Source organism: Marmota monax, unplaced genomic scaffold, assembly GCF_021218885.2.
Source record: "Marmota monax isolate L192 unplaced genomic scaffold, Marmota_monax_Labrador192_F-V1.1 WCK01_AAM20220418_F8-fsc00005, whole genome shotgun sequence".
NCBI lineage: Eukaryota > Metazoa > Chordata > Mammalia > Rodentia > Sciuridae > Marmota > Marmota monax.
The window spans coordinates 13,084,907-13,097,673 of NW_026692254.1; the positions used below are offsets into that span (position 1 = coordinate 13,084,907).

The 12,767-nt window shown below is 38.8% G+C and overlaps 1 protein-coding gene across 1 annotated transcript in view; it reads right to left on the minus strand.

Annotated features, from left to right (window-relative positions):
- Positions 1 to 12,767, minus strand: part of Entrep2 (endosomal transmembrane epsin interactor 2) — a 420,764-nt gene that overhangs the window by 24,400 nt on the left and 383,597 nt on the right. The window contains exon 5 of the mRNA XM_046435750.2: positions 5,344 to 5,451. Coding sequence (XP_046291706.2) covers positions 5,344 to 5,451 — 108 coding nt within the window. The remainder of the gene's footprint in view (positions 1 to 5,343; positions 5,452 to 12,767) is intronic.

A 12,767-nucleotide genomic window follows, 5' to 3' on the forward strand; every position in this document is an offset into this window, starting at 1 on the left:
TTTATTGATTAGAATACAATATCAATCAGATGACAATACTGCTTAAATTGATCCACAGATATAATACAATATTAATCAAAGTCCCAAATAGGTTTTCTTTTCTTTCCTTTTATTTTTTCCTTTTTTTTTCAGAAATTGACAAACTGATCTTAAAATCCATATAAAACCTAAAGGGCACAGAATCTCCATAACCATATTGAAAAATAAGAACAAAGTTAGGAGATAACACACATCTCAACTTTATAACTTCCTATAAGCTGGGCATGGTGGCACACACCTGCAATTCCAGTTACTCAAGAAACTTGTAAGATTGAGGCTAGCCTGAGCCACTTAGTGAGACAATGTCTCCAAATAAAATAAAAAGGGTGGGAGATATAGCTCCATGGTAGAGCACTTGCCTGGCATATGCTTGTCCCTGGGGGTCCATCCTTAATACTGAAAAAGATTAAAAAAAGGAAAAAAGAAAAGAAAAGAAAGAAAGAAAGAGAAAACTTTCTACAATAACCACGACCAAATTAATCAATGAAATAGAACTGAGTCCAAATGTAAAAACATATACCTCTATGGTCTGGTCAACGGATTTTCACCAATGTTACCAAGATAATTCAATAGGGAAACATTAGTAATTTCAACAAGCATCGCAGGAAACAGAACAAAGCTGGATCTCTACCTTACAATATATACAACAATCAAATCAAAATGGTCTCAAGACCTAAATGTAAGAATTAAAACTAGGCAACTCTTAGAAGGAAACATAGACATAAATCCTCCCCATGTTGCATTAGGCAATGGTTTCTTTGATAGGACAACAATAGCACAAGCAACTAAAGAAAAAATAGGCAGACTGTACTTTATCCAAATTAACATCAAGCAAAAACCCAAAAGGATAGGAGAAAAATGGTTGCAAATTATGTATCTGATGAGAGTCTCATATTAAGAATATATAAAGAATTCTTACAGGTCAGTAATAAAAAAGACAAAAATTCCATTTTTTTTTCTGGTGGGGGGATACTATGGATTGAACTCAGGGGTACTTGGCCACTGAGCCATACCCTAGGCATATTTTGTATTTTATTTAGAGATAGGGTCTCTCTGAGTTGCCTAGCACCTCACTTTTGCTAAGGCTGGCTTTGAACTTGTGATCCTCCTACCTTAGCCTCCCAAGCCGCTGAGATTACAGGGATGCACGACTGTACCAGGCCCAATTTTTAAAATGGGTAAAGGATCTGAAAAAATATTTCTCAAGAAGGATATACAAAAAGCCATTAAGCACATGAAAATATGTTCAACATCATTGATCCTGAGAAAAATGAAAATCAAAACCATAATGATATACCACTTCACAACTACTAGAATGGTTATAACTAAAAGATAGGTAAGTATTGGCAATTAGGTAGAAAATGGTGCAGTTGTTTTAGAAAATAGCTTGGTAGTTCTTCAAAACAGAGTCTTCATTATGACCTAGCAATTCTACTCCTAGACATACACCCAAGAGAGGAAAAAAACATTATGTCCACATAAAAGTGTATGCAAGGATCTTCATAAGCATTATGCATAAAAGCCAAGAAGTGGAAACAACACTCGAGCACCAACTGATGAATGGATAAACAAAATATAATGTACCGATACAATGGAAGGGGCAGAAAGGAGGAAGGGAGGGACAAAAAGTGAGAAATAAGATTATTTTTATTCATTTATATAAGCTCTTGAGAAATAAAGGAATAAACAGAAGGAATCACTGCGAAGTTTTGGCATTGATTCCTTCCACGGGGCTGGAGATTATTAACTTTTCTTTATATTTTGTTATATTATTGGACTTGTTTCAGTGATCATATGTTACATTTTTAATTAAATGACTAACTGATCAATTGAAATTAAGTAAGAAAGATTCTGAAGCATCCTCCTGCACAACTCAGTTCCTGGTTCCATCCTTCTGGGCATAACAAGACTCCTCCAGGCTTCCCTACTTCTCTGAGGGTTCAGACTGGGGAGTCGGCCTGGTCCAGCCTCCTACCCACATGCCAAAAGCAACCTCCATGAGGCCCCCCAGGCTTTTTCAAAAAGCATCAATTTCCCCCATTTCCCACAGACTCATCTTCTCAGTGGCTCTGTGAAGACAGAAGAGCAGAAATAATCTCATTTAAAGCAAAGGAAAAAAACACCAACAGGTGCTGGTCCACAGGTGCACATCATGCTCCGCCACGTCTCAGCCTCTGCTGCAACTCTGGAGCTCAGCAGCATAGCCAGGTCTTGACAGAGCAGAGCCTTAGTAGTCCCACAGCACATGGTCACACAGGAGGAGGACCTCACCAGTAGGAAGCTTAATTATTTCTACTTCCAAGCCGGGGTTTGAAGCAAACTAATTCACAGCATAATTAATGACGAAACAGCCAGTTTCTGATGGGAGCTTGCTACATTTTTGCAGTGGTTTCAAGTATTCATATTTTGAACTTGGTTCTCAGTGTAGCAGTGTTGGAATGTGGTGTGGAACCTTTAAAGCAGTGGGGTCCAGGGAAAAGTGCTTAGCTTCAGGGGACAAGGTCTCTGGAAGGGATTAAAGCCAGTCTCTTGAAGACAGCTAGTTCTTGAGCAAGTTGATATAAAAGAACAAGCTTGGTTTCTGAGTCCCTCTCTGGCTTCCTGTCTCATCATGTGATCACAGTCTCTCCCATATGCTACTGCCACTATGATGCTATCCATCATGATGCCATCTGCCATGATGCAATGCAGCCTCATAAGAGCAGGCACCATGCTGTTTGGACTTTCAGCCACCAAAACTGCAAGGTGCAGAAACCTCTTTTCTTTATGAAGTACCACCCTCAGGTATTTTATTATAACAACCAAAAACCTACTCAAACAGTTGTCATGCTACAATAATTTGTTTACATAGTGTTTTATAGTTGATAAAGTATAACAAAGTATAAAGTATATCAAAGTATATACTTTATATCCACAAGTATATCCACAAATATTTGCAGTCATTGTTGTGATGTCCCAATGACAAATTAATGTTCCTTCCAAGTTTAAAAATCAACAGGATTGGGAGTGTAGCTCATTGGTACAGCACTTGCCTGGTAAGAGTGAGACCATGGGTCTAGCACTTAAAAAAATCAGTATAGATTATAATTGTTGAGTGATCACCAGGTATTCCATTAGGTTCATTTCACAGGTGAGAAAACTAAGTCACAGGTAAGTACAGTGATATGGCCAGAGTCATATTTTTCAGAGAAGAGGTGTGCTTGGACCTGGATGTGCCTGACTTTAAACTCGTGACTCAAGGCCTCCTCCTTTTCCACACATTGCAACTATATAATGACCCTGCACATTGCTGTTATATAAACGTACATGTTTTCATAGCTAGAAGATGCATCTCTTTTATTTAGTTGATTTAAAGTGTATTTAAAACTAATTTAAAGCATTATTTTCATTTTATTGCTTAAAACTAGGGGAATGCAAACTCCCAGCATTTATAGCTTTTAGTTTTGTTAGTTTGGTCAAATTGGTGTGATATTTCCAGATCGATAGTAAAATCTGCTGAGGTGAGTACACCCCCTGGTACTTAACCTTTCCTTTACACAACACACTGGAGAAAATTGCCAACACAAGGCCTCCATGAACAAGGCCAAAAGTTCATTCTGCTGAATAACTGCTTAATTAGACACCTTTCAGAACACTGCAACCTCTCCGAAAGGTCAGCCTGCTATGACAGCTGTGTGGATATATATGGGGAGGGGAGGCTGCACATGGCATATGATCAGGACCAGCAGATTTTTAATGTCTTGGAAATGATGCTCTCTGCCCAATATCTTGATTGACTGATCATGCCCCAGGGTGGATGAGCAAAACAACAGCATGAGCCTACTCCAGGAACATCTTGCCTGTTCTTTGATGAGATGCACGAAACATTGGCTGGAAGGCAGGGTTATTCTCCAGGGGCAAGTTGGGGGACAGGAAGACGGTGCTGTGGCTTGAATATGGGTCTCCACCAAAATTCAAGTTGAGGTTGAATTTCCCAACGTGGCAATGTTGGGTGGGAGGTGGGGCCTGGTGGGGGGGAACTCTCATTAATGAATTAATGCTACCGGGAGGGGGGGAAGGAGTGAGTTCTCACTCTCATGGGATCAGATGCCACCAGAGTGGGTTGCTGTAAAGCAAGGTTTCTTCTTGTGTTTTGTCTTCATTCTGTGCCCACTTCCCTTCTGCCTTTTGCCTGGAAGCCCTCATGGGAAGCCAACCAGAGAGAGTTGCTTCATCTTGGGCTCTCCAGTCTCCAGAATTATAAGCTAAAGAAACCTCTTTTCTTTATAAATTACCCATTCTTGCTGGGTGTGGTGGCACATGCCCATTAATCGCAGTGACTTGGGAGGCCAAGGCAGGAATAATGCAAGCTTGAGGTCAGCCTGTGCAACTTCCTGAGACATTGTCTCAAAAATTAAAAAAAAAATCAATAAATAAAAAGGGCTGGAGGTGTAGCTCAATGGTAAAGTACTCCTGAGTTCAATCCTTGGTACTAGGAAAAAAGTTACGGAATCTTGGGTCTTCTGTTATAGTAACAGAAAATAAACTAAGAGAAAGAGACAAGGAGGGAAAGAGTGAGATAGGCAGTGGGATTCCTACCCTTAGCATCAAAGAAAAAGGTCTTCTTATCAATTTCTCTTACTTGTACTGAATTTAGTTGTAACACACTGGACAATGAGCTTTGTTTTATCCACATTGAAACAACCAGGAACCTTCATTATTTATGAAATATGTGTTTATAAATGTGTATTAATTAAGTGTATGACCCCTGCTTCTGGCCTCATCGGTTCCTTGGGAACAGCAGTTATTCTTCTATGAGACTCTGGCCCAGGTGCCAAATGATGGGCCATTGACCTGCCACTGGATTATGAGCTCAGGGTTAATTAGCAATTTTAAAAAGCAAAGAATAGCAGTTTTTCAATTGAGAACTAATCTCTTGACAACTCTGAACTTCCTTTTTTAAAAGAGAATTGTGAAGTGTGAGGAAGGTGCTTTGCTCTGGAGGTTTGGACCCTGAGGATGTCTAGAGCTGCCAGGCTTTCACTAAAATTATCCAGGAGCACATGTCAAGGGCCATCTAGGACAGGGCAATGGTAGGACTCTACCAATATTTAACTCCAACAACATCTAAATAAAGACATTGGTGGCACCAAACATAGGGATGATCTGTCTTCTAGGGAGCTTCATATGAGGCAATCTCCTAGGGTCAGGAGGCTCCCCTTCCAGTCAGAAGCATCTGCTTCTGTATTGGTCTCAAACTGGCTGTGGGAAAAGAGTTCAGGCCCACCACTTTGGGTGGGTTTGGGCAGAAAGAGGGCCACTCACCATCTGCAGGACGTCAGAGGAGACCATCTGCATGCAGCACATAGCCGTGGCCAAAGCACACACGATGGTGGAGACGACATTGAGGGCGCACACACTGAAGAGGAGATCCTGTGAAAAAAGATGCAGGAGAAGGTCAACTCATCTTGGCCACCCAGGCAGTAGAATCCTTAGCCCTTCTGTCTGGGTCCAGAACAAGGGTAGAAATTGAGCGCCATTTGCTTCATGGTGTGTGTGTGTGTGTGTGTGTGTGTGTTTTCATAGTCAAAATTGGCCTTAAATATAATACTTTTGTTTATTCTTTTACAGTGCTGATCAAATTATTCTTAATACTAAGTAATTTCTTTCACAATTTTGATAATTATTAGATCGTAAAATATCTAAGAAGTTCTTGGAATGGTCAATAAGTAAGGAAGTGGGTGATTTTTTTTTTTATCAATCACAACATGCAACTCCAAGTTTCAATGAGTGCTTAATAAAATGTCAAGTTTTAAAATAATCTTGAGATTATTGTAGATTCACATGCAATTGTAAAAAATACTATACAGAGAGGTCCTGTGTATCCTATGGTAGCACCTTGAAAACTGTAGCACAATATCACAGCCAGGAATCTAACAATGACTAAGTCAGAGTAGAAATACTCACCCCTCCCCCTGCTGCCTGCTCAATCCCTTGTTTCTAACATCTGTCAGCCACTAGTCTGTTTTATGTTTTTATAATTTTGTAATTTTAAGAATTTTCATAAATGAAATCATATGGCTGTAAACTTTTGGAATTGTCTTTGTTTCACTCAGCATAATTTCCTAGGAATGATATTAAATACTTTCTTCTTATTTGTTTTTTCTTGCCTTATAGCACTAGCTAGGACTTTTGAGTATTAAGAATGAGTAAGATGAGGGCACACATCTTCCTCCTGTTCTCCATCTTGGAGGGTACAATTCATGGAGTGTGATGTTGGGAAAGAAATGATGCACCCTCTTTTGACAAATGATTGATAATAAAGACTATCCTTGCAGGGTCTAGCACAGAATCTGAGCATAATCAGTGCTCAGTTAACATCTGTTGAATGAAACTCTCCTGAAAACTTGGAAATGACCATTGAGACACCACTGGAGAGACAAACTAGGGTGCAGGGAAGAAACATGAAGATAGTCTGAGAGGGACTTGAAAGTCCAAACCAGCAGGGCATAGACATTTATTGGTCATTGGCAGTGGTGGAGGGGGACTGGGATGAGGAAGAAGAGATAATAGGAGATGATTCTGGTAGGTGGGAACATGAGATGCCAGCACCTAGGCCAGGGGATCATAGATGGGAAGCATTCCTAAAACCAGAGTAACCAATGTGGTTTGAGACATGAAGAGGCTGAGTTGTCATGCAGCCTGTCCCTCAGATAGATATCTTAGTAAATAGAAGTTGACAATGGTGGTTAGAGCTGAAGATGTGGATTAGAGGTCATGTCTATGACCTTGACCTTGTACCTGTTCCTGATGCATTTGATGCCCCCTGTGTTTATTCATTCAGGCTTCAAATTCCTGTCAAGAATGGAAAACCTTGACTATGCTCTACCCAGTTTGTTTCCCCAGGTTGTGTTTACAAGAAACAACCTTGAGGAAGAAGGGAACCACTCTCCTAGGCAAAGCATAGATTTTAGGCAGTAGATACCCCAAGCTCATTGTTCTTCCCCTACAATGTAACTCACTGGGCAGGTATCCATGATGCATCCTTTATATCACCAGCCTGAGACAGGAGGGACGTGGGGAACTGACACAAGCCAACATAGTGCTCTGGTTACTGCTTTTGCTGTGAGTAATGAAGTCCTTTGTTTCTGAACCAGGAGTCTCATGTCTTCTGCCAGAGAATTAACAGTAAAAAGGAACAGGCTAGTTTGTTAGCTTAAAAAAAGGTAAGTCTCAGACCCTGCAGTAGGAATAGAGCAGAGTCCATATTTTCTACTATTCTGTGTAGTAGAATAGATCATCCCAAACAGGTGATTGTTAAATATTTGTTTGAAAGTTTATAGAATATTTCATTATTCTCTTCTGAATTTTAAGTTTGGACTAGAAGGAAACAACATACTCACTTTACAAACTTCCACACACTCAGAAAAATTTGTCTTCACCTTTAAATAAATTAACACAATAACAAGACTCAGTAAAAACAAATAAAATAAAAACAAAAACCTCTTGGTAGCATGATCAGTGTGTGCATGCAGGTGTGTGTGTGTGTGTGTGTGTGTAAAACTTGTGAATTTCATTTACCATAAAACTTCTCAAGTGATGGGATACACCTTGCAACAGACCCTCAGCCATTTAATTTGTTCCTATAGAAAGTAGTTATTGGCTACAGAGATCTTTGTGGCTGTTTTAAATACTGATCCTATAAACAAAGCTAAAATAAGGTTGTTATATAAAGAAGGTAAATGATCCATGTGAAAGCTAAACACTTAACCTGTTTAAGATTCCTAAAAATGTAAGTGAATTTTGGTCTCGATTTGACCAGTCCAGTGCCATCAATAAAGGAAATAGTGCAAGAGGACAGGACTGCTCCCCACACCAAATATGTGCTTTGTTCAACGACACTTTTAACTTTGACCAGGACCCATGAGGAAACTTGCATACTCTCCACAGTGGTGCAGTTATCTGTTAACTGAAAATCTGTCCTTTGTCCTCTGAAGCCACAGATTTTAGTCTTTACTTGATGGCTGTAAATTATCTAAACTATAATCTGTATAAATCACTGTAATTCATAGACTATTTTCCTTATAGCTCTATCAACCTTTAAGATGAAGAAAACCATTTGCCCCTTTTCTGATATTCAAGGAAGGGTAATCAGGCCAAAAGTGTGTGTGTGTGTGTGTGTGAGAGAGAGAGAGAGTGTATACAAAATCCTTTATAAATTCAAAATTTCTAAAACCATTGAGATCCTAATTCACCTCTAGCTTTAAAACACAATTTAAAAATTTTTGACTTTACCCTAAATTTACAAGATTGTGAAAGAAAAAAATAAACAAGCATTGTTAAGAAATTTTTGGAAAAGAAAGGTTTCACACACATTAAAATGTACTGTAAATCTAAAATAGAATATATGGCATCCATTAAGGAACAGAAGAATTCAGACAGAGATCCTCATACTACAGGATAAGAGTGGTAAATTATGTAGCTTGTTTTGAGATAATCAGCTCTTAAAAAAAAAGATATATCTAGATGTGAAAAGAACAAGAGAGGAAAATTATTCCTTGTGAATGTAGATGCAAAAACCCTAAACAAAATACTGACACACTAAAATCTAGTAGCATATTACAAATATAATGTGACCCATTTGAGTTTTTTCCAGTATTACAAAGATTTTTTTTTTTTTTGTACCAGGGATTGAACCCAGGGGTGCTTAACCACGGAGCCACATCCACAGCCCTATTTTATATTTTACTTACAGACAGGGTCTTGCTGAGTTGCTTAGGGCCTCACTAAGTTGCTGAAGCTGACTTTGAACTCATGATCCTCCTGCCTCAGCCTCTCGAGCCCCTGGGATTACAGGCATTTGCCACCATGCCTGGCACAGAGATGTTTTAACATAAGCTAAACTGATAACGGAATTCAGCACATTAAAAGAGAAAAACCATCTGATCACCCATTAGACATAATATAGGAGTTGATATTTCAACACTAGTGTAAAAAGCCTCTAATACAGACGAGAGTTCCCTTAACTGAAGAAACCCTATAGCAAGCATGAAGAAGGACCTGGGGATGGCTGCCACCATCACTTCTATTTAACACTGTACAGCAGGCCCAACCACTGCACAAGATAATCAGAAGAAGTAAATCGTACCCAAAGTAGAAAGGAAGAAAAACTGTCCAAGTTGGTACGATTATTTACATAGAAAATCCAATGACATTGTAAAATATTTGGAATTAAGTAAGATGGTTGAGCTGTACTGTTGTGTATGTTATAAACATGCAAAATTAATTCCATCCCATAGACTAGCAAAAGCCAGGATGTATAATTTTTAAAAAATATATGACTTATATCAGCAATGGAAATATTAGATATTCAAGAAAAAATATAGAAAATTTTTTATTGTGAATAATAGTTTATTGTGAACAAATAGCAAAAATTCAAGATTAAAAAAATCAATTCTTTTAAAATTAATTTATGAACCTAATGGAATTCCAAGAAAGACCACAACAAAGCCTTGTTTGTGTGTATGTGTGTGTGTGTGTGTGTATGTGTGTGGGGGGGCGTGACAGGACTAATTCCAGATAGCAAAGCATAAGGTTAAGAATTGTCCAAGGCAGACCTCCACTTCCAAGTAGTGCTATTGTTTGAATGTGGTTTGACCCCCCAAAGGTACATTTGTCAGAAGGTTGGTCCACAATGAGGCAATATAACAGGTGGTAGAACTTTTAAGAGGTGTGGCTTATTGGGACATCATCTTCAGAAGGGATTAATGCTGGTCTTAGAATGGAGTTAGTTTCTGAAAGAGTGGGTCATTACAGAAAGAAGAAGACTGGTCCCTCCCTGCACTCTGACTTCCTGTCTCACCATGCTATCTCTCCCTGTTGCATGTTCTCCTGTCATTACAATTCTATCCATTGTGGAGCCCTCCCCAGGCACGGCTGCATGATCTTGTACTTTTAGTATCCAAAACTGTGAGTTAAATAAACCTCTCTTCTTTATAAAGTATCAGTCCTGGGTATTTTGTTATTGCAACAGAAAATGGACTAATACAGGTAGGATAGCAAACTTTATAAGATGGGTCCCTTCTATTGCAAGAGAGTCAGATTCTGATATATGAATGTTTTTAATGTATTGATAACCTTGCAGACAGTAGGGAACATCTCTAAAATATTCATCTTTACTCTTCTTCTAAATTAAAAGACCAACTTGTGAGCCAAAGAAGCTGGAGACTGAGCAGCAAGCTGTTGAGAGCCACAGCCGAAGGGGCCCCAGCAAACTTCCAGCTGCCAGCAAACTTCCAGCTGCCGGCTGATGATTGGCTCACAGCGGCCCCAGCAACATCTAGCTGATTGGCTCCTCGGCCCCAGCAACATCTAGCTGATTGGCTCCTCTGCGGTGATGCTCATTGGGCTGTTTCCCTGCCCTTTCAGACCACGGAGCTGCTCATTGGGGGACTTTTTTGGCTCCGCCCACGTGACCCAGCCAATCGGCCGCAAGAGCAGGAGGATTGTGGGAGGTGGAGAGAAGCTTGTGTGGGAGACAGAGGCTTGTGGAAAGCTGGTGGTGGCAGTTGAGGCTCTGAGGGTTTTTCCTGAGAGGCTGTTTTGTTTGGCGTGTGTGGTTCTAAAAATAAAGTTAGTTTCTTTTGACAAGTGGCTCCTGATTGTGCCCAGCCAGACTGCGGCAGCAAGCCAGTGTAGGAACAGGGTTGACCTGAGTGTAAATATCAATTAAAGCATTGGGATTTGGTTCCCTGAGCTAGCCGGCTGGACAGACTCCAGAACTAAGTTCATCCATCCCCTTGGAAGTAACTAAAGTGGTCCCCAATATTAGTATTTTCTGGCTGCCCACAGAGTATGGGAATCCCCAATTTGGGGATAAAATTGTCAGTTTAGACCCACAGAATTCTTATATATTAACATCTAGAAAATATGAGTTCTCAATCAGAAATCTTCCCATAAATCTAAAAAAAAAAAAGGTGACTATCTAGAAACAGAGAATAAAACGATAGTTTGCAAGGACAGTGTTGGGTGAGAGAAAATTGGGAGATGTAGGTCAAAGGATACAAAGTTATAGAAATATGTAACACATAGGTATGTACAAATCTAGAATTCTAACACACAGCATGAAGACGATAGAAGATAATGTTGGGTTTTTCTCTAACAGAGTAGTTTTTAGGTGCTCTTGTCACAAGAAGGGATGTTATATTATATAAAAGAGCATTATATAACCACTCCATTACCTAAAAGTCTACCAAAACCATTTTGTAAAAGTAGATACAATGTGAAGAAAATTTTGGTCTGTAAAATTTTTTTTAATTACCCCATATATGAGGGCATGAGCTACGTATCAGCAAGAGGCATCAAGGACTATAGAAATTGGAATTGTTGAATATGGAGGACTGAATAGCATGTATGGAATGTTAAGAAAATTTTAAAAATAGAACTACAAAGATGAGCACTGTATAGAAGTAATCCAGAATAAACAGGCATTTCTAAAAATGACATTGAACATTTCAACACACTCTCTTTATTTTGAAAGTTTAAGGCAGAGGTGAAATTCCAAAGACCTAGCAGCTGGTCCAGTAGGCTCACCAGTGAGTGAGACAGAGCCTGGTGCTGGCACTGGAGGCTCTGGTGATAGAGGCAATGCTCTACTGCTGGGTGCTGGGCTCCTGGGCAGAGGCAGGACTGAATACTGGCGAAGTGTAAGCATTACATATTAGAACTTGTGGGAGGCAGCAGTAATTTTACTTGAAGGTAAATTTACAGATTTAAATTCTTAGCAGCTAGCAGGACTCATCATAAAATTATAATAATCAAGGCAGTGTGGATAGAAACCAACTGTGAGTAGAAAATACTTGGGGAAAAATTGCATCTGCAGTAAACATGTACAGACATCTCCCCATCATTGTTCACTAAACAATACAGCAGAACAGGTATTTACATAGCATTCACATTGTATTGGGTAGTATAAGTCATCCAGAGATGATTTAAAGTACATGTGTAACTTATATGCAAATATTACACCATTTATTTAAAGGAATTGAGCATCTTCGGGTGTATCCCGTAGTCACCGAGAGATGATTATACTGGCAAAGAGAGAAAAAAACGTCATTTAACACAAAAGGATGCAAATAAATATTGGAACTTGATGTGTGACAGACAAAGCTGAGTTTTGTGGAAAGAATGGACTATTCAATGAACAATGCTAACATAAATAGTTATTTGCATAACATACACAAAAATCAATGTCAGATGGATTAAGAATATAAATGTGAAAATACACTCTACTGTCATTTATACATAAAGAGAACAAATTAAAAAAAGAATACAAATGTGAAAGGAAAGATTAAGGAAAATAAATATATGAGAGTATCTTTATGTCCTTAAAATAGAAAGGATTTCTTAAAAGATAAATCACATACAAATCAATTTTTAAATGGCAAATAACCAACAGAAAAAAAGGAAATAGATATGAGCAACAATTCTTAGAAGGAGAAACATGCATAGCAAATAAATATCTTTTAAAAGGACCAATTTCAGTAACAGCTGATAAATGTACAGTGAGACCACAAGATACCTTTTGTATTCCTGCTCAACTGGCAAAAATCTATAAATACTAACAGCAAGTGTTGAAGATGTGAATCGATGAAAACTCGAAGACATTTCTAAAGGGTGTAAAGATTAATACAACTACTGTAGAAGATAATTTGATATAATTTTCTAAAGTTGAACATTTGCAGCAATTT